The sequence below is a fragment of the Drosophila albomicans genome, chromosome X (genome assembly GCF_009650485.2).
Source record: "Drosophila albomicans strain 15112-1751.03 chromosome X, ASM965048v2, whole genome shotgun sequence".
Lineage (NCBI taxonomy): Eukaryota > Metazoa > Arthropoda > Insecta > Diptera > Drosophilidae > Drosophila > Drosophila albomicans.
The window spans coordinates 30,700,267-30,726,607 of record NC_047627.2 but is presented as its reverse complement, the minus strand read 5'-3'; the positions used below and the strand labels follow the sequence as shown (position 1 = coordinate 30,726,607).

The following is a 26,341-nucleotide window of genomic DNA, read 5'->3' as shown; positions in this document are numbered from 1 at the left end:
CAACTAGTTAATTATTGTTTCCTCTACATTTATATTCATTCAATTTGCTATGCATTTTGACAAAAAAAAAAACGTATGGTTAATATATTGTTTACCTGGTTTCGATTATACATACGTAAGAAACTATTTTCACTAATCAGTTTTGAGGTTCGATTCGTTAATATATTTGGTTTGCTTCATTTTTTTTATCTTCATTTTCTTATTGTGTTGATTTTTTCTCTCATTTATTATAAAAAAATTTGTTGGTTGTTTTTTCTTTTTCGATTTGTTCTTATGCTAAACACAAAAAAAAAATTGTATGCGTCGTCGATTTGTAATGCATTATAAAAAGATTCTGTTACCGCTAAACATTTATCGATATATTCATAAAAAAATGTATGTATATATATGTATATATATATTTTTAAGTATATATTCCTTGAACAACATTTCAAATGTATGTAAGTAGTTTTTCGTGAGGTTTCCTTTAAATATATAAATGTATATTATGTTCTTTTTATTTATTATTCTTTAATTATTGGTTTCATTCTTGCTAATTGCGCTTTTTCTGTTAAAAAAAAAATTGTTGTCGATCAAAAAAATTATACAACAAAATTAGCTTGGCTGCTTATGATTAAGAACAAAAATATCTTCTTCCTCGTATCTAGTTTAAAATATTGTATTAAAAAAAAAACATGTTTATGTTTATGTATGTATCCGCACTACAAAAAAATATTGGGTTTTACACATGCTCAAAAAATGTTGATTTAAAAAAAAATACACCGAAAAAAATCATCTTATCTTTATGAAAAAAAAAATGTTTTTTTAGTTTTTACTTTATGTAGTTCTTTTTTTTTGGATTTTTTTAATTTTTATATTTCTTTTTTTATTTTTTTGTTTTTTTTTTTTTGATTTTCTTAACTTGAACAATTGATGAGACCCTTTAAGCTATGTTTATTGATTATTGGACAAGACAAAAAAAAATTGTTCGCATTTGCTTAACTAGAACTATTCACGAGAGACGAGACTCTAAGTACTAAGTGGATTAATCCGATATTTCATTACAAGCTAAGGCTACGATTGGTTGAGTATTCATTTTTTTTTTTTATTTATAGTATTTTTTATTTTTGCTGTAACTGTGAACTGTGACTGTTGTGTAACTACGATTGATTGCGACAACTAACAAATGTCGTGTCAATGTCGTTAACGTACCATGTGCTGTATACTTATATGAGACTGACACCACTCTGAGAAGTGAGAAGCGCTGAGAGAGGCGCTTGCTAATTGTGCTTCTGCGATTTCTCTTCCATTCTTCACTCTTCGGAATAACTTTTTCAGTTTGCCACACTTAGTTTCTAATTTAACTTAACTTTTTTTAATACTGGCTTCTTTCTCATTTCCTTTTTCCATTCCTTACAAGAAAGATTGTTCCTTATCGGTTCTAGTCTCCTACAACTTCTCACATTGCCTCTCACATTCCTCTCTTAATATCAGCCCAGCTCAGCTCAACTGTTAAATTTTAGTTGTGTATGCAATATTATTATTTATTATTAGCAAAAAAAATCTCTATTTACTTTGGTATATTCTGTTTTCTTGTCGATTTTCTCTGTTTCTTTTTTTGTCTTTAGAATGTTTCGTACTCAGCACAACCAAGCTGTATGTATGCAAAAAAAAAAATATTTCTTTATATGCTATTTAACAATATTTGCCTCAATCTTAATTTTTTTTGTAATTTTTTCTTTTTTATTTTGTCCATCTTAACTCTTAAATGCTAGTTTTACCCCTAAATGGGGTTTGGATTCTGCTTCGTTGTTGCATTCGCAAAACTCAATTGGCTCTTCCCTTCCTGTTTTTATTCCCTTGCAGGCCTTAACTAGATTATATATTTCTCTATATATGTATATATATATTCCTGAACTTTCGTTAGTATCCAAGTGGAAGAATTACATTACGATCAACTGCAAGGGCATTAAATCTTCGATGGGTCCGAAGCCAATCCAACTTGTATTTTTCTGTTTTTCCACTTAAGAGAGACTTAATTAGAGTATTGAATATATATTATGTAGATTAAAAAAAAATAAAAAAAACCAATCGAAATAAAGTTGTTTTGGGAAATGTTTATTTATATAATGTATGTTTCGATTCAAAATTTGTGTGTGTGTGTGTTTGTTCCTCACTCGAATTGTTAAATCATTATTTAAAAATAAAGTAAAATTTTGTATGTGAGAGTTCTTTTGGGGAGTGTGTGTGTGTGTGTGTTTACAAAATAAAAGATCTACACATTTTGTTGCTCGTTTATTCGTAATGCATACCAAAAATCAAAAATCATAAATTATAAAAATCAAAATTGTATTATAGAAATTTGAAAGAAGATCATCAATATCGTCATTATCGCATTTCTCAGCTAAAAACTGTTCTCAGTTATCTTTTATGTGATTTTTTGGACGTGGCACTTTGTTTAAAATCGAAAATCAAAACAAAAACCAAATTAAAATGTGACAAATGAAATGAAAATAAAATACAATTATTTTTAGCCACGCCCATAGAAAAATAAAAATTTCAAAATATAATTCTGCATTTCGTTCTGTGTGTTTTGCTTTTTTCCTCTTTACATTTTATCACGTGCTTTTTTTTTACTTTTTATTTACTTTTCCATTTTCCTCTTGTTTTTTCTTTTCTTTTCTTTTCTTTTCTTTTAATGTAATGTGTGTGTTTAACATGCTCAAGTTGTTTTTTTCTTTGTGTTTTTTTTGTTTATAATTATGAAAAAAATTCTTTTACAAACTATGCAAAAAAAAAAATTAGATATTTTCTTGTAATTTTGTCTGGTTGAACAACAGGTTACGGGGGGGAAGGGTTGCCACCCCCCAAATAAGCTGCACATTTGAGCTGCCCGCCCCCTTTTTCTGTGGGGCGGGCTGCAACGGGCAGTGCTGCCCAAACCCTTCTCCTCCTCCCTCTCTCTCGTACTTCCTACTCTTCTTCTCTTACACATTCACTTCTTCCATCCTTCGCTTTCATCTCATGTCTCTCTCTTTATATATGTAGTTGGTAAGAACAGCCTGAACTTGAGCATGCTAACGTTATTTGTATTATAATGTTTATATATACGAAAAAAAATTCATTTATAAATTATGAAAAAAAAAAAAATAAACAGATCTTCAGCTATAAATACACATATATATATATATAGATAGATAATTGGATATATGCATAGTTCCTCAGTAAGTCGGTTTTTAGATACACAGATACAGAATCAATCGATATATTATAATATAATAAAAAAAAAAACAAATCTTATGCCTTATACATATATATTTTTTAGTTTTAGATGTAATATATATATATGTAGATTATATATAAATAATTGTATGTGAAAAAAAAGTCGATTGCCTAAAGTTAAGCAAAAAAAAAATTAATTAGTGGATATACCTCACATTTCCATATCGATATAGTATTCTCTCTCTTTCTTTCTTTCTATATATGTATATATATCTCTCTGTTCAATTCACTTTGATATAGCCAATACATGTCTGTGTGTGTGTGTGTGTGTTTGGAACTAATGCTAATTTACTATTACATAAAGATTCCTCCCAAAAAAAAGCACAAAAAAAATACAAACATAAAATAAATGAGGAACATTTAGAATTAAACGAAAAAAAAAGTGATCCGAAAAAAAAAACTTATGTTTGATTGGTATTCGTTGAGAACATAAATGTAGCTAATAAAAAAAAAAGTTGATAAATGTATATGGATGAGTTTTGTGTACACATCTCTCTATATGTATGTAGTTGTAGTTATCAGTTATCGGTTATCGTTATCGTTATAGTTGTAGTCTATTGACAGTTTTTAAGGTTATGTCGGCCACAAAAAGGCGCCATTTGCATTCGCATTCGCTTTTGCAGCTGCTGCTGATGTTGATGGCGCATCTGCTGCTGCTGTTGTTGTTGCTGTTGCTGCTGCTGATGTTGCTGATGTGACAGTTGCGGTTGCTTGATGAAAACTGTTGCCGTTGCCGAGCAGCTTATGCAGCTTCTGTTGTTGTTGCTGCTGATCCATGTTGTAGTTGTTGAAGTCATGCAATGGTTGCTGCTGCGTTGACATGCTGAGACAATTGCTCAGATTGTTGCTGATGTGGTTGCTGTTGTTGCCATTGCTGTGCGGTGACAGGCTCAAACTTTGCAAACTGTTGATTAGCTGATTATGTTGCTGTTGCTGCTGCTGGCGTGACAGCAACTGTTGTTGTTGTTGTTGCTGCTGCTGTTGATTGTAGTTGTTGCCAAGCGGCTGATTGTGTTGCTGCTGACGTTGTTGCCCATTGCTGTTGCTGATGTTGCTGTTGTTATGCGCAGCAATGTTGCTGTTGCTGTTGTGATGATAGTGATTGTTGCTACTGTGCGCAGCGGCAGCATTGCTCAGGCGTGGCAGCTGACCATTGTTGCTGTTGTGATTATTATTGTTATTATTATGATGATTATTATTGTTGCTAAAGTTAAAATTATGATGTGGCGATTCATGTTGCTGTTGCTGTTGCTGGTAATGTGAATGATATTGCAACATATTGTTGCTGTTGCTGGTGTTTAGATTGATGTTGCCACTGCTGCTGCTTAGATTATTGTTCAAATTGTGATTGTTGCTGTGATTCAGATTGTGGTTGCTGCTGCTGCTGTTGTTGTTGCTGTTGTTGATGATGCTGTTGATGTTGGAATTGAAGCCGCACGCCTGCTGATAGAGTTGCAGTTGCTGCTGCTGCTGCGGCGTCAATTATAAGTAAGGATAATGGTACTTCCTGCGGTACAGTCCATCAAGCAAATCGGCAAAGTTGTCACCTATTTGATTCGCAATGAGAATTAAGTAAAACAAAAAAACAAAAATGAAAATGAAAAGAAAAAAATATATTAGTAAATTGTTACAGAATGTTATTTGTTTATATTGTTGACGTCTATTTGAAAAAGTTCTTAACAAAAAATATACTTTTAATATACTTTTAACTTTAAGCTACGATTTTTAGATTTTGTAATTGTTTTTCTTCTTTTCGACAAAAACCCTAATCTCACTTAAAATACGCTAACTTAAGGTGATCAAACAGACTTATTACAAAAAAAAAATTATAGTTTCGAGTATATAAAAGAGTTGAGTTTAGTTTTAAGTTTTGAGTTTGAGTTTGAGTTTTGAGTTTAAAGTTTTAGGGTGTGGTTAGTGTGTGCTGTTGTTATTGCTGTTGTTTCTGTAGTTTATCTTTAGCTTCTTTTGTTTTGTTTCTTTTTTGTTTTTTAACGTTTGCGTTTTACTTTTATGCGAGTTTTTTTTTTTTTTTTGGTTGTTTGCAGCTTTGTTTAAACGTGTTTGCAATTTTCCTTTTGAGTTTCCCGTGTTTCGTCGTCGGTTTCGTGACACGACCGTATACAAAAAAAAAAAAAAAAAAAAAAAAGAATAAAGATCTCGGAAGATTTGGCGTTAATCTGTAATCTCTTGGGGGGAAACTTTATATTTTTCGTTTATTAAACGTGCCATGTTTTGTTTTATACAGATTTTTGGTTTGTTTTCTGGGAACAAAAGGAAAAGTCAGGGGTTGGGAAAGGAAGAGTTACAAACAACATAAAAGCGCTGCTATGAAAGGAGGGAACTTTTCTCTATGAAGATGTTCATGATGGAGACACACACACACACACTCATATGTATGTGTGTGTGCAACATTAACGTGGCAAGCAAAAACAAATCAAGTGATAAACGATCGATCTAAAAGAGTACAAATTTGAACACATACGTTTTGGGGGAGCGGGGGACACGAAGAGCTAAGTTATGTTTATGAGATTATCAATAGTATTAGTATTGTTGTTGTTGCTATTGTTGAATGTTGATGTGATTATTTGGTGAGTGATCGGACACTTTGGAGCGGACAGCAATGAAGGTTGCAAGGGGGAGAAGATTTGTATTATTATGGTCAAAATTCGCTAGATATATGCATGTATGTATAGAGCAAGTTATACAAAACGTCAAAAAACACACACAAAAACCAAAAATCAACTTCGAGCTGAAGTCGTTTTTATCATTATTATTAGATGTTATTATTATAAAATTTGTTTTTTTGTTTTTTATCTGAGCGCAAGCAAAACTAATAGCAATAGCAAAAGGTTTTGAGAAGATGATCTTTGGAAAGCAGAGTTCGGTTAGGGTTTTTGCGCAGAATTTTACCATCTTACGATTTTTATACAATTTTCTTAGTATTTTTGCAATTGGAACTTTTTCAAATAACGCTCGAATTAATTTAGAATTTTGGTTCGCTTATTTTTTTTTTTTTTTTTTTTTTTTTTTTTTGAGAGAGAGAGTCAAATAAATACGAATTATATTTTTTGTCAGTTTCGTTTTCAAAATTTTGATTTCGATTCTGTATGAAGGATGAGCAACTAAAAAAAAAGTTGAGTAAAAAACATGGCACGTTCTTTCTGAAAATTCAATTTTTTTTCTGTTTTTTTTTTTTTTTTTTTTTTTTTTAATTTTGTAGCATGAGGCGGAATTTGAAGCTCGCATTGATTATAAAAGAAGAAAAATATTGTTTATAGATTGAGTGTCGAATGTTATGTAGTATTTAGTGTGTGTGGATAGAAGCATGTTTGTGTGTGTGTTGTATGTATGTATGTACGTCATGTTATATTCCAATGCCAAGTTGGGCTGACAACGAAGATCGGACGAAAGCAATAGCTCTGCAAAATAGTGCATAGAAAACTTCTTCTCTGAATAACTTTGGAAGAGAAGAGAACACTTCTTTTGCCAACTTCTTACTTGTTTCGACATCGACAATTTGTTGTCAGCCCATTTGAAAGTGTCTGCAATGTAGTCTGTCTGTCTCTAAACTACTTAAATTATATATACATATATATATTTAGACTCTGATTTGCTTATTGTGCTCTCAAAAAAAAAAAAAAAAAAAAAAAAAAAAAAAAAACAAACAAGAATTATGATTATGATTATCATTAGGCATAGTAGAGAATATAAAAGGAATAATTACTATCGAGACCAAAGATAGCATCGCAAATAGCATCGAATAATGAGCGTATTTTTTCCATTGCTCCGTCTATAAAAAAAAAAATGAAAAAAAAAATAAACAAATTGTACGACTTGTTAGTTGTCGGCGCCAACTGAGTTTTCGGTATTTTTTTTTTTTATACATTTATATATATATCATTTGGTTTTTCTTTTCATATTTTTTTTTGTTTGTAGTCAAGAAAAATCAAAGGTAGAAGAATCGATAAGATATATGATGAAATGAGTACTGGGGGGCGGAGGAGGTTAGTTGACTAAGTGGGCGTGGCAAAATAGAGATAATGCCGTTACCCGGTTAGTGCTTCTACTACGGCAACAAATAGAAGATATATAAAACACAAACTACTCGAATACTAAAGATAATAAACTAGAAAACTAGATAAATTTATCGTTCGATTGATTATGCTATATAAAATAAACTAACCTCAACTAATAAAATGTATGAATAATATAACTAAAAAGTTGTAAGACATAAGATTCAGAGACTTAACTAATCAAACAAACAACAACAAAAATTTAAACAAAAAAAAAACCAACAAAAATATTTAAGCAAAATCACAAAAAAATAAAAAAAAAATTGTCGCCTGTTGCGAGGATGATGATCAAAGGGGGAAAGTACAAGCTTCAGAATTAGTATGAGTTATGAGTCTTTAATTTCATTGATTTTTCCTTCTGTCATAGAACTTTTATCTTAACACTGAAACTGCAGGCACACATATAAAAAAAAATATGGAATTCAAGTGTTAAAAAAATTATGGAGACATTTAGAACAGATTAAATGGTTGCTATAAGGTGTGTAATATTTTGAGAAGCGTAAACTTATACGCTAGCACCAAAAAAAAAAAAAAAAATTATATAGTATGTATAGTATCATAAATATTTATAGGAAAGGAGCCAACGCTCAACACTTATCACTTGTTGGAAAAAAAAATATAGGAAGAGAACAAAACCAGTCGTACAATGTTTTGTATGATTATTTATGCGTGATACACTTGCAAAAAATATGAAAAAAACATTTATGTATATATGTAATTATTTTAACAAGTAGATAGATTTTTTTTTTTTTTTTTTGTAAATTTTTGTTTTTTTTTTTTTATACTCGTTATGGCACTGCAACCGATAAAGGGGTGTGCGTCTGCCTATATTCGCATTTCAGAGTTTTACTTTAAGTTTTGATTGCATTTCGGCAATTATTTGTTCGGATGGATCGAAAAAAAAAATAGTTTGTAACACTTTAAAAGAATTTTTTCTTGGCAACAATAAAAAAAATTGGAAAAAAAAATTGTTGTAGAGGCGAGCACATCAAAAAATTTTCAGCACATATAAAAAAAATAAACAAAATATGTTTGCGGGCTACGGTTTCAAATGTGATCGATATGGTTTTGAGTTTAGATCGATAACACTTTGAAATTCACCCCGTTATCGGCTTTTGTAAAGTGCGCGCATACTTACCATGCGCCACGTCAGCTTTTCATTACAGTCAATAGTCCCTGTCCCTGTCAGTCTTTCTCTCTGTGTAACTCTCTCTCTCTCTCTCTTTCTCTCATGCTTTTTTTTTTGTTTTGTTTTTGTTTTCAATATTCTTTGCGAGCTGTGAACAGAAACCTGCTGCTGATGCGCGAAGCGCCACCTGTCGTCGATATATGGCGGCGACATCAGCACTCCTCACACACACGCAGCACGCACACGCAGGAACAAACGCATACACACACGCACATACACACACGAACACAGGCACACACGCATCGGAAGAAGAAGACGCTTAAGTTCTTCGACGGCCCACATTTCAATTCTTTGTTTTGCAATTTTTTTTGTTATTACAAACAAAAAAAAAAAATAAAAAAAATTTGTTTAGTTTTTTTTTTGCGTTTAGCTTTTTTTATTTTTTTTTTCTTTCAATATATACATTAGAGTATATACTATATATATATATTTATATGTATATATAAATATATATGTATATATGTGTGTTTAGATCATTGTTTTTTTTTGTTGTTGTTGCAGTTTGCTGTTGATGTCGCTGCTTGTCGCTGCTCGGCGTGGTTGTTGTTGCTGTTGCTTTTGCTTTTGATAACGCACTACAAACTAAATAATTTAAAATTTAACGCTATAAAGTTACGTTATATATAGTCAATATACGGTATAAGCTATATATTACTATCTAGAAGTTTTCATTTTCATTTTTTGTTGTTTTTTTTTTCTTTTAGCTTTATGAGGATAAGAATTGAGTTGTTATTGTTGTTGGTATTTTTTTGTTGCGGCGTTGGGAGAATATATTGGAAATCATAAATGTGAACGATTGTGTATTGTTGCTTATGGGCCAGAGAGGGATGGATATACAGTTGTGGTGTAACAAAAAGGCAACGCTTCTTCTTCATTATTATACTGTTCAGCTTTTGTTAGGTTATGTTCGTTTGATTTCGTTTTCTTTTGCACACTATAAAAAAAATTGTCAAAAAAAAAACTGATGCACGTTCTTAGATTTTTTAGTTTCTTTTTTAGGTTCATTATTATTTATTGATTTGATTTTTTTCTTTTATATTACGTGGGGTATTTTTGAGCTGCTTTCAGTACGTTGTTGCACACACACACAAACACACTTCACATTTGTCGTATATGCATGTATATGTAAAAAAATATATATGTATGATATATTTTGTCTTTCTCGTTAAGCTCATCAAAAAAAAAAAAAAAAAGAAAAAACAAAAAAAAAATCTTTGCTGATATTAGCTGCTTCGATAGTTATCGATAACTGCTGCTGCGACTGCTGCTGTTGTTGTTGTTTTTGTTGTTGGTAGTTGCTGTAGTTGTAGTTGTTGTTGTTGTTGTAGATGTTACACTCTCGTTGTTTAAGGTTCTGCGGCACTTGGATTCGGTTTATTCTCTTCTTCGCATATTTGAATTATTTGAACTTTCATTCTACGATTCTCTTGTTATTTTTGTTGTATATGTATATTTGTATGTATGTGTGTATAATTGTTGTTGTGATTGTTTTTTTTTTTTTTTGGGTCAGGGGGATGTTAATTAAGAGGGGATCTTTCTAAACTATAATTTGGGGGTCTTAAGAAAAGCTATATCAAAAAAGAAAACAAAAAAAAACCTTGCAAGTTTTTCATTTTGTTTCTTTCTACATTATTTTTTTTTTTAATATTTTTGTGTTTTTTCTTTGTTAGTAATTTCTAAAGTTAATTGTAATTTAAAAATACGCAATTAGTTTGTATTTCTTTTTTTTTAGGGGTTTTTCTTTTATATAGTTTTGTTAAAAAATCAGTTTACACTAAAAGGTGAAATATACAATTCAATTTGTAGTCATAATTATTTGCTCATCCATATATTATTATAATATATGCACAAACACATTTTCTCTCTGCATTTGAAACAAAAACAAATAGAAATTGCAACAAAATCGTATTCATGTACTCATTTTTTGTTTTTGTTTTGTTGTTTTTTTTTTTAATAGAGATAGTTTCCTAAGTGAGAAATAACTAAAAAGAACTAAAAAGTTGTTTACATTATTATTATTGTAATAGATTAATTCTTAAGTTGTTTTTTTTGTTATGGTTCGTGATTTGTTTGTTGTTGTAGTTTATGTTGTTGTTGTTGTTGTTAGAGGGATTTTCGTGATTTCGCATTTTTGTTTTGGGTTTTGTTTTGTCAAAAAAATAGTTATCTATTTATAGGTAGGTATATACATAATATGGTTATGTATAGACTGGTCTGTTGTTGTTGTTGGGGGATGGGATTGGTTTTTTTTTTGTTTTGTTTTTGTTGTTGTTACGTTGATTTTTGTTTTTGGGGTTACTTTTTGTTTTCTGTTTTTTTGCGTTTAGATAAACTTTTGTGCATCAAAGTAGGGATGCGTTTTTTGGAAGCGCTGTTGTGATTTTAATGATCTACCTCTGTGAACCATATTATTGAAGCCAGCCGCCATGTGCGCTGGTGGCGGGGGTGGTGGGGGAGGCGCCTGCGGTGGTCCCATGCCCATTTGGGACATGAAATGCGCCGCCTTTGCCTTGCCATGCTCCTCGGCCAAACGCACCGACAACGGCTGTGATCCTCCCTCGGGTATAACGTTGTTCAGTGCCGAGATCGCCTCCTGTGCCTCCTCGCGTTTGTTGTAGCTGTGTTTGGGTGATTGGTTTGTTTGTTCGATTGCACACGATCATTATTTGTTGTAGTTGTTGTTGTTGTTGAAATTGGATGGATGCGAGAAAATGTTGAGAAATAAAACCAAAGCGCAAACAAATGAAAAGAAATGGAGCAAAAGAATGAAAGAGAGAGAATGATTAATGGACGTGTTCATGTGTGTGTGTGTTTAGCATTATTATCGATTAACAAATTAGATGTGCGTGTTATCGATCTTTTGCGCTTCGATGATAATGAGATAGTAGAAGAGGACTTTTTGGCGAACCGTTGCAACTTACCGTACAAATGCCACGCCCCGTGGACGACCGGTTAGCTTGTCGCGCAATATGTTCTTCTGCACAATGGAACCGTATTTGCCAAAAATTGTGTCCAGCTGATCGTCGGTTATCGTGCGCGGCAGATTGGTCACATACAGATTGGTATCCTTGATCGATTCACCGCCAGGACGCGCATAAGAAACCTACAAAGTGTGAAATACAAATTAGTTGTTGTCCAACAGATGGGAAGAAATAAATGTTGTCTTACCTTGAGGCGCTTGTTACGCACTGTGATGCCATTGAGCACTTTGATAGCACGCTGCGAGTCCATTTCCGATGTGAAATCCACGAAAGCATAACCAAAACTGTAGCCAGTCTAATACGAAAGGTAAACACAAGTATTAAAATGTATTCAGTATAATCGATTATCGATTAATCGATCACTTACCTTATAATCTCTCATGATTCTGCACGTGTTGATGGGTCCAATGGCTCTGAATAGCGCATACAGCTCGCGATCAGTCATATCTTGCGGCAAATAGTTGACTATCAAATTGGTATTGCTGGAGCGTTGATCGTTCATCAGATCATCGCTGCCACCGCTGCCTATCGATAGACCGCACAGATTGTTCAGCGAATTGTTGCTGGCCATTGGCATATTGCAAATGTTGCCGCCCAGCGAATTGGCGCTGCCGCCATTGCCGCCCGGAAAATCGGCGTAACCGCGACGGGACGAGGAACTTGGAAATGTAAATTCTGTGTCCTGTGGTGAGAACGCATAACGTGACTGTAATCAAATTAACCATACAAAGATATTCTAATGTTGAGAGAAGGCCTCATAAAACGCTGCACAGAGTTTTGTGGTTGGGGGGAATATTGCAGTTGTTGTTGTTGTCGATAGTCGATAGAGAGAGAACAGGACGATACGGCGTTGACTCGACTGGATGACTCGATATAATTAGTTTGCAATTATCGTGTGTTATCGATTAACATTTTGCAGCAGCATCAACAACAACAAGCACTCGTTATTATTATTAATTAAGCTGCTAAAATTCGCTACAAATTGTTTAAATGCATTACAATTATATTTGAAGAAAATGGCAAAGAGAAAATGTTTGTTGTGAATTTAAAACGTGCGTTACTCTTTTTGTTTTAACAGTTTGCTACTCGAACTTAACAGCGGCCTGTTAACGGCACCTAGTGCAATAACATTTTGTGGCGTGGCCATGTTGCGTGCTTTTGCGTTCAGTTTAACAGTTTGACAGCTACTCAGAATTTTAACAGTCGCATGTTAAGCCATTTGAATGGCGTCCAGTGCAAAAAAAATGTTAAGAGCATTGGAAGTTAAGCTTTAGCTTTGTGTATGTGAATTTATTGTATGTGTGTGTGGGTGTGTGTGGTAGAGTATGAATAACTGCAAACAGTTAACGGCATTCAGCGTTGCATTTAAAAAGGCAAAAAGGGAATTGCAAATGTGAGAATAAAGAAGCGAACAGAAAACGAAACGAAACGAAACCAAACGAAATGTTGTTTGCTGTAAGCCGCTTAAGGCCACAGTTGTGTGTGTGTGTGTGTGTAAGTACGTTTATATGTGTGTAAGGTGTGTGTAGGTGTGTATTGCCATTGATTGAGTGAGGGGGTGGGTTGAATAACAGAGAAAATAACGGAAGAGCTTGGTCACTGCTAAGAAGTATGCAATGACTAGAATTTTTGTTTTTGCTTTTTCTTTTTCTTTGGCTGTTATTCTTGTTCTTGTTCTTGTTGTTGTGTTGATGTTGTTGCTGTTGTTGTTGTTGCCTGTATTTGTATTTTATGGTGACTTTTTGTTTAGTTTTCTTTTGTTTAGTTTTTCTTTACCAAAATGCAAAACTTTAACGTTCAAGTTTATTTCATTATTAGTATTTGTTTTGGTTGTATTTTTGTATTGTCTTTTTATTTTTGGCTTAAATCAAATGTTGAGCATCCACAAAAAACGATTTTGAGATTAAAGATTAAGCGTGTGCCCCAGAGCGTTCAATGAGACAAACTCAATAACATTCAACTAGAATAAATTTAAGTATATTGAATAAACATACAAAACCGAAAACCAAAAATTCAATTATCAATTGCAAATTGCTTTTTGTACATTCGTTTTAAAAATATTTGTTTTGTTTTTTTTTTTTTTTTGAGTATTTATTTATTTTTTTTGTTTTTAAGATTTTTTTTTTTTGTCATTTTGCACATGCAATGAAATTTGATTTTGATTGATTTCGAACTTTATGTTCAAATAAAATACAAAAATTTATTTTGATTATTAAATTATATAATGCAATACGTACCATTCCTGAAGGCAGTGAATGCGACATGCCAAATACACGCCCACCGCTGTTGATTGATCGATTGATTGATTGATTGAAGAGAAGAAAATACAATGTTAGCATATCTTGGAAATGATGTGATTTCGTTTAATGATGAAATCAAAATGATTTAAATATAAAGAATAATAATAATAATTGATTGTTTTTATAAAGCGCAATTTACTTTTGGTTCTTTGAAATGAGTTTGATGTAGAAATGGCATAATCTTATTGTACTAACTTAATTAGTTTACGAAAATGATACCAAAGACTTAAAGCAGATTCAATGATTGACGTTAATCACGAGACACTGTTAATACTCTTTTCAAAATACTAACAGTGTCGTCTTCAATCAAACGTCAATCATTTGACGATCCACATCATACCTAGACATTATTCTATAGAGCTTACAAACTAATTTCGAGAAGTGCATAATCTCCGATTATATCGGATATCGAATCAAATTTATAGCTGCCTTTTAGGCGCAGAGTGTAGAAGGCAGAAAAAAAAATTGCAATAGACAACTTTAAGAATCGTTTCCCAATATACTTTTGAGTATAAAAAGTAAACGATTCGTCAAACATTCTTTTGCTGTATTTTTAAATTTAAAAAAAAATTGCAAATTTTGTTTTCAGCACCATACAAAAAGAAAAAAAAATTACACTTTATTTTAAAATCACACTTGAAAAAAATTTCACATTTCTCACTTGAAAAAAATTGGAACACTTTTGATTTTTATCTTTGATTTTTTTTTTCACTTTAACAAAAATTTAAAAAAAATAGGTGGATTTCATTCACTTAAAAAAAATTTGTTAGAAATTTTGAGACAAGTTTCACTTAAAAAAAATATAAAAGAAAAAATACAAAAAAAATTGAAGTTTTCGTATGAAAACTTTGATCACTTAAAAAAATAGTTTTTATAGCACTCGAAAAAATACAAAAAAAAATACATATATTGTTGAAATTGATTTATATATCCCGCGATGTTGATTGTTGATTGAAGGTGTGTGTGTGTGTGTGGTTTTAGTGTCTAGTTTTTAACTTAGGGGGATGCATGACAACATTATTAATCATTTTTGGTTTTTGTTTTTTGTTTTTCATTATTTTTATGTTTAAAAGTATTTGGTAAAATGTCAAGAAGTCTTTTACTTACAGGCGTTGCCGGCGTCTTCGTTTAAGGAACATTTTGTTGTTGCGTCACAGAGTGAGTTGATATATCACACCAGATTTAAGGTCTTGTTTCGAAACCAAAACGCAAAACTTAACTCAAAAAAAAAATAACCATAAAATATAACCTCACTACATACTAACTAAACGTTTCTGTCTCTCGATTTCGCTGTTGAGATCGCTTGATAATGCTGCTTCGCTGTGGGAAGAAATGATGTCTACACAATTAAAATAACTGACATTATCGGTACAGTGGGGAAAAATCATTTCGGGATTGTGTGTGTGTGTGTGTGGGTTTTTGTTTAGGTGAGTATGTGTGTACGTTTAATTGTCCAGCTGTGTATTGAGGAAGAATATTGAAAAAGGTTTCCTTCTCTTTTTTCTTTCATTACAAAAAAAATCAAATATTGGGAGAGCACTTGAAAAAAAACAACAAAAAGAAAGACCAGTTGATGGTCTATAAATGATGATTGCAGTCTTGCTGCTGTTGTTGTTGTTGCTGCACTGTTATCGGCTGTTGTTGTTGTTGCTGTTGCTGCTGCTTCTGTTATGTTGATTGTTGATTCTGTTGACATTGTTGATTGTTGAAAATTGTTGAAATTCTTTGCTGTTGTTGTTATCGTTGCTGCTGATTGATGTGTTGTTGTTTGCTGCTGTTGTTGCTGTTGTTGCTGTTATTATTGCTTTTGCAATAATATTTGCATGACTTTTTAATGATGTTGCGTCGCAACTGCTGCTGCTCTGCTGCTGCAGTGCGTGCGTGAGAGTGAGTGAGACAAGCATATGCGCACACAACATGTGCATAGCTAATAGGCAAATTTCGACAGGTATGCATTGACATATATAGGACAGGTCTGTGTCTGTGTGTGTGTGTGAGTGTGAGTGTGAGTGAGTGAGGGACTGTGTGTGTGTGTGTTCGTATGACTACAACAACAACTGTTGCTGCGCTGCTGCTTAAACCACTAAGTTAACATTACATACATACATAACAGCGACAAATACATAAACTTAAGACTAACAGTGTTGCCTGCTGCGCTGCTCTTCTGTTACTTAGCAGCACGTGTCAAGGTCCTGACACAATTTATGAGTGCAGCGCACGTGATATGTGCTCGCTCTCGCTCTAACCTTCTCTCTCTCTCTTTCTGACATTCTTTTCAGTTTGCATGTGCAATAAATTTGAAATGCTTTTTTGCATTGCAATTAGCCATAAAAAAAAGGAGCAATGACGCCATCTTGCCAAGCAAAAACAAAAAGAGAGACAAAGAAAGAAGTTGTGAGAAGCAGAGAGTTGCCATATCATTAAGCAGGCAGGCAGCATCAACAATGGCGCCACAAAGATTTGCCCCAGTTGGCAGCGCTCAAGGATGCGACGACGACGACAAGTTCTTATTGTTGTTGTTGTTGTGGTTTGTAATTCATTTATGAGGGTCAACTCTCGTTGTGTTGTTGTTGTTGTTGTTGTTGTTGTTAGTCTTGTTGGGTGGTACAGCAAAAAACAGTCTTATAAAATAGTAGAGAGCTTAGGCTTACTGAACGATTCGATGTTTTTGAGCGTGATAACGAGCATATGAGTGATTTATCGAGTGGTTCTTGTTGTTGAGTAACACAAAAAAAAAAAAAAGAAAACATAGTAAAGCAAAACGCAAAAGCAATAAACAAAAAAAAAAAAAATAAACAATTTATATGTATGTACACATATATGGAAAAGTAAGACATAATATAAGTTATATGTAATGATTTGCATTTGTCTAATTTGGATTTTGCTTATTGGTTTTTTTTTTTTTTTTTTGTAGTATTTCAACATTTACCGGTACATTGTGAGACAGTTTAGGTTGCAGAGGCCGCACGAAAACGTTGTAAGGCCGTTGGTAGAGCCCTGAGAGAGGAGCCCTGGGGTCTTGGGTTGGAGTTATCGAAATCAGGATCAGATGATCGTTATCGTTATCGTGGCTACAGCAGCGCGCTTTTTCATCGTTACGAATTTCTCTCTCTTGTTGTTTGTTTTTGATATTTTTTTGGTTTTGGTTTTTGTGGATTTAAATGCAGTGTTAACACGTGAGAGAAGTGGAAGAACTTGCGTTACGTTGAGTTAAGCTTACGTTACGTTAATGTTAATGTTACTGTTACGTTATGCGCGAATTTTAACATTCGTTTATCACAAGACACAGTTTGGCGAAACAACGAAACAAACGAAGAACGTTGCGCGACGGCTTTCCGTTACGTTACGTTAAACTTATTACGTTACTTTTTACATCTTACATGGCGTCCTCTGTTCAACTATGAAGATAATAATAAGAGATTGGATTGATATTGATAAGTTGAAGTTGAAGTGCTCTCTCTGGTGACGTATGCAATGACTCTAAACGTAACGTAACTACGGCGTAAAAACGTAAACCGAAAAACAAAAACGCAACTTTCAAAAGTGTGGCAACGTCAAATCAATGAGCCATGAATATGGATGCATGTGTGTGTGTGTGTGTGTTTGTTTTGTTGTGTTTCTGTTTTTTTTTTTTAATGAATGAGCTTAAATTAAAATTACAGGGATCATTACAAAGTTGCCTGACTGCTTTTTGCTGTATGAGAGTGTGTGTGTTTGTTTGTGTGTGTGTGTGTGTGTGTTGAGCACGTTTTCGGTTAGTCTGGAGCCTTGTGCTTAATTTAGTTAATTAGTTGCTGTACAATCTAGTACATCTATTAGATTAATATTACTTATTCATGTAGTTCTTGGTTTTTGTTTTTTTCTCTAGTTTTTCTCAAAGTTTTTGCAGCTTTTGTTGTAGTTGTAGTTGTTATTGTTGTTGTTGTTGGTTTTTGTCGTTGCTCAAGTGGCCATTGTTGTTACATTTTTCTGCTGTTTTCGCAATATTTCAAAACGAACACATAAAAAAAAGATATAACAATGTGTGTGTGTATCAATGGGGGAAGAAAACGAGGGGGTTGGGGGGTGGTGTTGTCTTGTGTGGATTGTTTTTTTGTTTTTCTTTTAAGCAGATGAACGGATATTGTTGTGTGGAGGCCTTTCGATATTGAGAGGGGCGGGGTGGCAGCAAATCGATAGCAGGAAATGCCTTGTGACAAACGTCGCCCTCGCCCCCGCCCCTTCCTTTACCAGCACACATACAGACCAACCTTTTCCTCATGTGTCGTATATATTGTATCAATGCATACACTGCGAAGGTTGCAAGATCAACCTAGCAAAAAAAAAGTGACGTCTAACATATAAAAAAAAATACTGCCCATTTGAGCATCGAATTTTAAATACTAATGAAAAAAAAAATACTTTTCCTAGATTTAGATTTCATTTTTTTTTTATATAGTTTTGTTAACTGGGAGTCGAAAAAAATTGCATGTGTAGTTGTTGTTTTGAAGTACGTTATGTTTGTGTTTTTTTGTCTGAAAGGATGTTGGAAAGGAATTGTGGGAAGTTTTGGGGGAGGTGGGGTAGGAAAGTAAGTTTGTATGTTTTTTTTTTTTTGGTTTTTTGCTTGATATGGAGGGAGGTTGAATGAAGAAACTGAAGTTAAAATTTACCTCGACTTGTTGTAACCGTATGGAGGATAACCACCGTTATTATTGTTACTACCCGGATTATTGTTGCCGTACATATCCTGAGAGTGTGTATGTGCACGAGTAATTTTTTTGTTGTTGTTGGACACCCAAAAAAAAATACTCTCAACGTGTGCACCTTACGTGTTTTGAAGGTAACGGAAGATTATTTATCGATAATATCAGCAATGTCTGTTATCGAAGGCGTAGTCTAAACTGCTCTCTCTCTCTCTTTCTATCTCGGTCACTTGCTTTCAGTTCGCATGCAAGTTGTTGCAAGTGATCGAAGATCGATGTGCTTCTCTCGTATCGTTTTTTTTTTTCAATTGGCGCTCAGCGCTCTCAGCTGCCAGCTGCTGTTCTGCTCGACGAGAGAGTATTGCTGTGTGTGAGTGTGTGTGTGTGTGTATGGAGTCAGTTTATGTATGTTACTACGCTCTCTCTCTCTTTCCGTTTGTGTCTTCTTCTTGTTGTTGTTTGTTGGTGTGTGTGTCTGGCGAGAGCAACGACGCTCTCGTAGACAATTTGGCGCTCTCGCAACTTTCTTTGTAATTGTTGCTCTAGTATCTGCTGCTTCTTCTTCAACTTGCTCCTTTATTTTCTCGTTTTGCAGCCACAGCAGAAACAGTTATGTCATATATATATATATATATATATCCCTCTCTTACGCGTTAGTATCAAATAGTTCGTATATATTCTGTTTTTGGGTGGGGGAAGTTGTTGTTCTTTGTAGTTGTTGCTGTAGTTGGATCTTCTTCTTTGTTGTGGCTGTCGTTGTTGCTGTTGCTGCTGTTGTTGTTGTTGGCGCGCTCAGCTGTGTTGTTGTTGTTGTTACTATGGTTGTTGTAGTTGTTGTTGTTGGTTGGGGGTGAAAGGTGAGAAATCGGTAAGGAAATTAACATATGATAAAAAGAGACGTGCAATTTTCTTTTTTCTTTCTTTGATTTTTTTTCGTGCGTGACGTGAATGTGTATGTGTATGTGTGTGTGTATGTGCATGCGTATGTGGTGTGTAGATGTGTGTGTTTGTGCGACGAGCGAATCTGACTTTGATACCAAATTAAATACTAAAGAGATACTAACTAATTATACGTATGTGTGTGTGCGAGCAGAGTTGTCAACTTTTCTAAAAAAAAATGTTATCAACTGAATCTTTTTCTCAGTTGGTTACCATTGCTAAAAGAAAGTAGCAGAGTTGTCACCTTCTTTGGATATGGTAAAAAAAATTCTTAAATTTAAATTTAAGCGACCTCAGTTGAACTTAAACTAAATATGTACATCATTTGTTTAGAATACAAAAAAAAATACATAAAATTGACCCAGCAAACATTTCGAACCAAAAAGCATTGCAAATTGCGTTTAAAACAAATGTGGAAAAGATAATGAGAATATCACGATCGGCACATACCTTGCCAGCTTGAAGTCGTAGAATGACGACATGGTCGATGAGGGGGTCACAGAATCGAAATTGAAATCCATTATAGAATTATTATATCACACAAAAGAAAATTAAGGACACTCAAGAATAGATCACAATGTTGAACACAAGTTAGACTTGACACGAGTGAAACTCAACTGAACTCTCATCTCGTCAGCTCAAGCTATTTATGCAAATGTCCTGCCACGATCGTCCTGCCGCCGAGATGTGGGCGGAGAGGAGTGGGTGAAGAAGGTAAAGGTGAAGACTACCTGCGATCCTTTGGCACAAGATGCACGCGTGCCAGAAGCGTGCGCTACCTGTTAATCGGCGATCACCCACCCGATCAGTTTTATTATCATCCGCCCGGGATTTTATGATCTACCAAGAAAGAACGCGTGCCATCGATTTAGCTCGACTTTTCTTTTTGCCGGCTGCAAAAGAAGCAGACGTCAAATTCAGGCAGATGTCTTGGCTTCTTAGAAGCTTGCTTTTGCTTGGCTGACAAGGTGGAAAATTGCAAGCTGCAAAAACTGATTTATGTGGAAGCAAGCTGCAATGTTTTTGGCCCAAATCATGGAAACCCAGCGAAAGCAGCCGCCCTATGCATTATTTTTTCAAAGGAATCAATCAAAGGAATCAATTAGCATAGCTAATTACGAACAAATTATACCGAAAGATCGAAGAGAATTTCACTTACTGATAAAAACAGAATAGAAATATTTTATATGGATCTATCCATACAATTAAATGAACTGGGTAATAAATATTGAACTAATTACTATTCATTTTATCAATCTTCAATTCAAAATGAATGTAGAATATTTATTTATATTCTTACCTACTACAAAATACTAAGTTAGCCTAAATTGAATCTATATTAGAGAATCGATCAAATATTAATAGAAAATAAAGAGAACTATAAAAATCCCTTAAATGTACGTATATTAAAAAACATCAAATGATAATTATGAAGAATTAAAAATCTTAGTTTTTGATGGTCATATCCTAAAATCCCTAATCCATATTATTATTATATGGCATTAATCAAAATTGATCAAATTAAAAATCCTTGTTTATGGTGGCCATATTAAACAATTTGTCCAGCTGGATTCGGAAGGATTACAAATGCATCCATTAAATCCATAGAAGGAGGGTCAACAAAGAAAGCAGCTGCCTGGCAAAAGGTCGCGAAAAAGCAGGTGATATATAATATATATATGCTAATTGAGCAGGCGAAATCGGCAGCTGGAAAAGCAAAGCAGCAGCTAGCCAAAAATGTGAATACCTAGAAAACGCGATATGAGCCCAAAAAGGAAATTTCGGCAACTTAAGGAACGGAATATTACGAAGAAACTGTTGCAGCTGCAAAAATGTTGGAAAAGCTGTAAAACAAAATCATACACGATCTTCTAGAAAGAAGCCATATAAACCGAATTTGATAAAATATAGTTTTAAGAAACAAAAAAGTAAATAAATAAAGGGAAAACAAATTTAAACATCACAAATAAAACCACAAAAAAATACATGTAGTCTAGATCCCTTAAATATATCATATTGAAACCTAAAAAGAAATCAAGGAAACTCACATTATGACGAAACAAAAAAAAAAGGAATACAATCACAACATAAAGGATCCCCAATGGCGAAGAAGATATTAAGGCTGAACCAGAAATAAATATCACAAATATAATAAAATATATGGCTAGGGCAATTAAATTCTCCACAGATTCAAGCTGAGAATATTTAAAGATAATTCGCTGGCTTATAAATCGCATAACGAACAAGTTGCCAAGAAACAAATCATCAACGCGTTTCGAGTCCTTTTTGGCGAAGTTCCAACTGCGTTGCAAATCCCTTCAAGAGCCTCGAAAGTTGTTCAAGCTTCTTCTTCTTCTTCCTCCCCTTTTTTTTTCATTTGACAACGACAAAGCGAAATGCAATTGTAGCGAGGGGGGAAAAGTGGGGTGGGCGAAACAGTCTCTGCGGCGCATGTCCCACTCCAAAAAAAAAAAGTAAGGAAGAAAAGTAGACGAAAAAGTTGCGAGGCTAAAATGAGGACAGGCCAACCCCCCCACCAATCCTACTTCCGACCTCCTCACCCTTCCTTCTACATCAGCTGGACAATAAATGCGTAGCTGACTGCGTGACCGGCCAAAGGGAGCAACGAAGTGGGGGGTTGAAAGCAAGCCGAGTATAAAAGCAACTGCCAGTGAGTCTGTATGTGTATGTTTATAAGAGCATTATACACACACACACACACAGCAACTCTCTATGTAACGGCACAATTTGTCAAAAAAAAAAAAAAAAAGCAAACGCACACTAATACATACAAAAGAGAGTTGAGGCAGCGCGAGTAAATAACGAACGAAACAGACGGAAATGCAAAGCAAATGCCAGTGCGAGCAAGACAGAGAGAGAGAGAGAACAATTTGGGAGCACTGTTATTGGACAGCAAGCAGGTGGTGGTGGGGGACGGGGTGTCAAGTGGTGGTAATAGCTGCGGGTTGCTGCGAAAAACGGCCAGAACACTTAAGAGTTCCCTAACTCACAAAAACAACAACAACAGCTAGAAGGAACGAACAACAGAGAATACAGTGTATGAAGTAGATATGTATGTAAAACACAAGCTGTTGTATACGGTGAAAGCAAATGTCAAAAAAATGAAGAAACACAGCACGAGTGAATGAAGAAAAAGAAAGTCACACGGCAACAGCACGTAGCTGACAGCAGAGACTACTGAAGAGACAGGTGGAGCAAGGGCGACGACAACATCTGCACGATCTAAACACACAGCAAAAACAAAAGACAAGGCAAAAAAACAACAGTTGAGCTTTGACCACAAATTCGGTAAACATATACGACGTGGTTGGTATGATTGTGTCCATGTGTGTGTGTGTGAATGCAACTGCTGATAACAGCAGCAAAAAATACGCTCATACATTAATTCAGTCAAGGCAATGACACACACACACACTTGCAAGAGCAGACGTAACAATTAAGGGAGCTGCTCAGCTGTGAATGAAGCGTACGGCGTTGCCAGACAACAATTAAACACAAGATCATCGCAGCAATGCATAAGAGCGAAAGAGAGCGAGCGATTGAGTGAGAGCCGGCATTCCAGCTGATTCACTGTTAGTCATTGTTTGTGCTCTTGTTGTTGCTGTTACGTTAACAGCTAAATGTTATTGCACTTTTGTGAAACTGGTCATGTTTTTTTCTTCTTTTTTTATTGCAATGCGGCGATTGCTGCTCCCGCACACTGGACAACAAACAAGTAACGAGAAGACAACAAATACAGGTATAATTAACGAGCATTGGATCGCTGCGCTTGAAAGGCGAATGGCCGCCAAAGGAAGTGGAGAGAAAGAGTAATGAAATGGAGATACATCAAAAAACACCAACTATGCAGCTGCTGTCCAAAATGATGTCTCGCTCTCCCTTTCGCTCTTTCTCACGACAGCTGCTGCATGTAAAGCGAGAGAAAGAGGAAGAGAGATATGGGGAGCTTGCATATTTTTACACATTTTCTTCAATGGAAAAATCAGCTCATCAAATCGATTTAAATCCAAGTAATTAAAACGGACGCACAGTTAATCTGTTTATATTGCCAGCAACAGCGTGCCAAAAAAAAAAACGAATATTTATGATCGCTCAGAAGCAAAGACGTGACTGTTAGAATAGAATTAGAACGGCAAATTGCCGTTGCAATTATTGTAATTATTATTGTTTATATGCATGTCAAACAACAAACAATTATAGATACGTGCAATTGCAGACAGACTTTCGATTTGTTATCTTATCTTTTCTTGCACGCTCGGGATAAAAACAAATGCAAAACACGAAAATAATAGACGATAACAGCTGGTGTAACAGTCGCTTGCAGCAATAGTGTTGACAGCTGCGAGTTGCCAGATGTGGCGAATTTGTATTTATTTATGTTTTGTACGAAAACAAACATTTGTAAATTATATTGCCATTACCGATTAATATTATCTACGATTTTATATAATGTCAAGTTATTACATTATGTGGAATATTTTCATCGTTTATCTGAAAAACATATCTAGATAATTTGCCAATTTGAAATCGACAATGTCATTGGCAATGGAAATTTACAGACAGCTGATCGTCTGAAAACCGGAAATGAACAAACAGGACATACAAAACGCAAAAGGAAATACTCTCAGTAGGTAGACGAAAAGGGGACAAAAATAAGTGTGCATTAAATTTCAACCACTGGGAAAGGAAGTTTTCAGGTACGCAGTAAGCGAGCTGGCATGCACATGGCAACCTTTTTCTGGACGCGACTGTATGCACGCGCATTATTATTGTCGTTGTTGTGTTCTGCTCTCGCTGTCGGCGTCGCTCGCTGCTGCTGCTGCTGCGTTTGCGGCTGCTGCAGCTTGCAAGTGTGTTGTTCCCTTTTTCGCCTTTCTATCCCCTAACCAAGCAAAATGGTAGTTTTATATGTATAACATGAGCGCAGCCCAAAAAAGAACAAGAACAGGCGACTGAACCGAATTTTTTTTTTTACCCACGTTGCGAACATGGAGAATGAATTCTTTTGCGAGCGAGCGTACGCAAACACACACATACATACAAATAAGTACATACATTACTGTATGCATGTGTTTTGTTATTATTTCTGTTATTGTTGTTGCTACGTTAAGCAAAAAAAAAAAAGAAAAAACAAAGAGACCAACTTTAAGAATTAGAAAAAGAGCAAAAATATATGTAGTATATAGTATATACTGCAAACTCTAGTCTATAACGGCGTTGCGAGGTGCGGTAAACAGAGTCAGCAGCGCACACACACATAGATACATGCAATATGTACAACGTGTATACACACACCGCTGCGTTCACTCACACGCATTCGTCATCGACGCTGCCGCTGCTAAACACAGCGAGTGGTGGCGGCCTCACTGAACGAGGACGTTGTCACTGTGTGCGTCTGTGTACATGTGTATGTGTGAGTGCGCGCGTACGTTTTCAGCGGCTCGTTGCCGTTGCCATTTTCGTTGTTTTTGTTCTCCTCATCATCTAGCTATACTTATAGTGCATGCGAAAAGTATGCAAACACTTCTCTTCTGCACACATAATATACTATATTTAATTTTGTTTTATTTTCTTTGATTAACATATACATACGGTAGCGAAAATGAGATGCAGAGAAATATATGATGGGGTGGCCACAAAACTTATCGCAGGCACTGTAACAGTGTTGGTTCCATTTTATGTATGTATGTAACACATACAGACATCATCAGCTTGATTTGTAAACACCACAAAACTTAATGCACTTTCAATTTATATTTTATAATTTTTGTGTTTGTTGCCCGTGAATTTTTTTGTTGTTGTTGCTTTTGGACACTAACAAATGATGGAGCGGAAAAAAATAAAACAAAAACAACGAGTAACTTCAACTGCTACAGTTACTGTGAAAATGCTGCTGCTTCTTCTGTTACCCTGCTCTTCTTCTTACTACTCGTTGCCTCGCTCGCCGCACACACATGCATACATCATACATTCACAATATGCACGTCGTGTTGTTGTGTAGTAAATATATGAATGTGACCAATAAAAAAAATGTTAAATAAATCAAAATCATATTTTATTTGAAGAGCATTTTTAATAATATACGAGATTTCTTGCGATATGTAAATTTGGATGTGCAATATTTTGGTTTGCGTTTATTTCACAAATTGTCTGCGTGTTTTCGTATTTCCCATTTTCTCTTTTTCGTCGATTCATTTTTCGTTTTTGCTTTTGCGTTTTTTTATATACACTTCACGTCACGCTAAAACCCATTGTGGGCCTAGTACATACATACGCACACATACACACGAACAAAATGAATGTACATGCACACACACACGCATGTGTCTGCATACGTGTGTATGCTTGTGCCTGTGCTTCTGTGTGTATGCGTGTATATATATTATATTGTTTTTAAGTTGGCTTTCATCCTCCGATTTTACACGTCAATATGGTGTCTTTATTATTTGTATTATTTCGTTTTCGAACGATTATTTAAAACGCATACGAAATATTGCATTGTATTGTTTTTTAGTTTTAGTTGCAGAAGAGAAAAAAAAGAAAAAAAACAGAAAACAGTACAAAGTTGAGGAAAAAAAAGGTTACCAGAAAAAAATGCACTGCGCGCGGCGCTACAAATTTCCTTCACAGCCGACAAAATGATACTGAACTGTAGGAAAGCAGAAGTGGTGGAGCAACAACATCGATGATGGAAATATCGATGCATCGATGTTTTTCTCGTTAGCAGCAATTTCAAAATATACTGTAAATACTAGTCATATTTTATTAATGATAATAATGCAGCTTTTCAAATAGGTTTTGTAATTTTTGATGAAACCTCGCATTAATAAAAAAATAATTTAAAAAATTCAATCAAAATCAGAGCGTTTGTCGCGACCCCAAGTTGGAT

General features: G+C 34.5%; 1 protein-coding gene across 11 annotated transcripts; it reads right to left on the bottom strand.

The window, feature by feature from the left end:
- Positions 1–1,699: 1,699 nt before the first annotated feature.
- On the bottom strand, positions 1,700–26,130 carry LOC117564218 (protein sex-lethal). 11 transcript variants are annotated; one of them, XM_034243092.2, is made up of 10 exons: positions 26,038–26,130; positions 18,460–19,308; positions 14,915–15,146; positions 13,745–13,790; positions 11,875–12,213; positions 11,695–11,802; positions 11,448–11,629; positions 10,921–11,144; positions 6,989–7,054; positions 1,700–4,808 (listed from the first exon to the last, which is right to left on the bottom strand). In XM_034243092.2, exons 3-10 carry the CDS (start codon positions 14,944–14,946, stop codon positions 4,744–4,746), a joined length of 1,062 nt encoding a protein of 353 aa, XP_034098983.1. In that variant the 5' UTR covers positions 14,947–15,146; positions 18,460–19,308; positions 26,038–26,130; the 3' UTR covers positions 1,700–4,743. The 11 variants fall into 11 exon arrangements, with proteins under 11 accessions (XP_034098983.1, XP_034099235.1, XP_034099061.1 ...); XM_034243344.2 differs by having other exon boundaries at positions 11,875–12,189; XM_034243170.2 differs by having other exon boundaries at positions 14,915–15,127.
- Between the last annotated feature and the right edge of the window lie 211 nt (positions 26,131–26,341).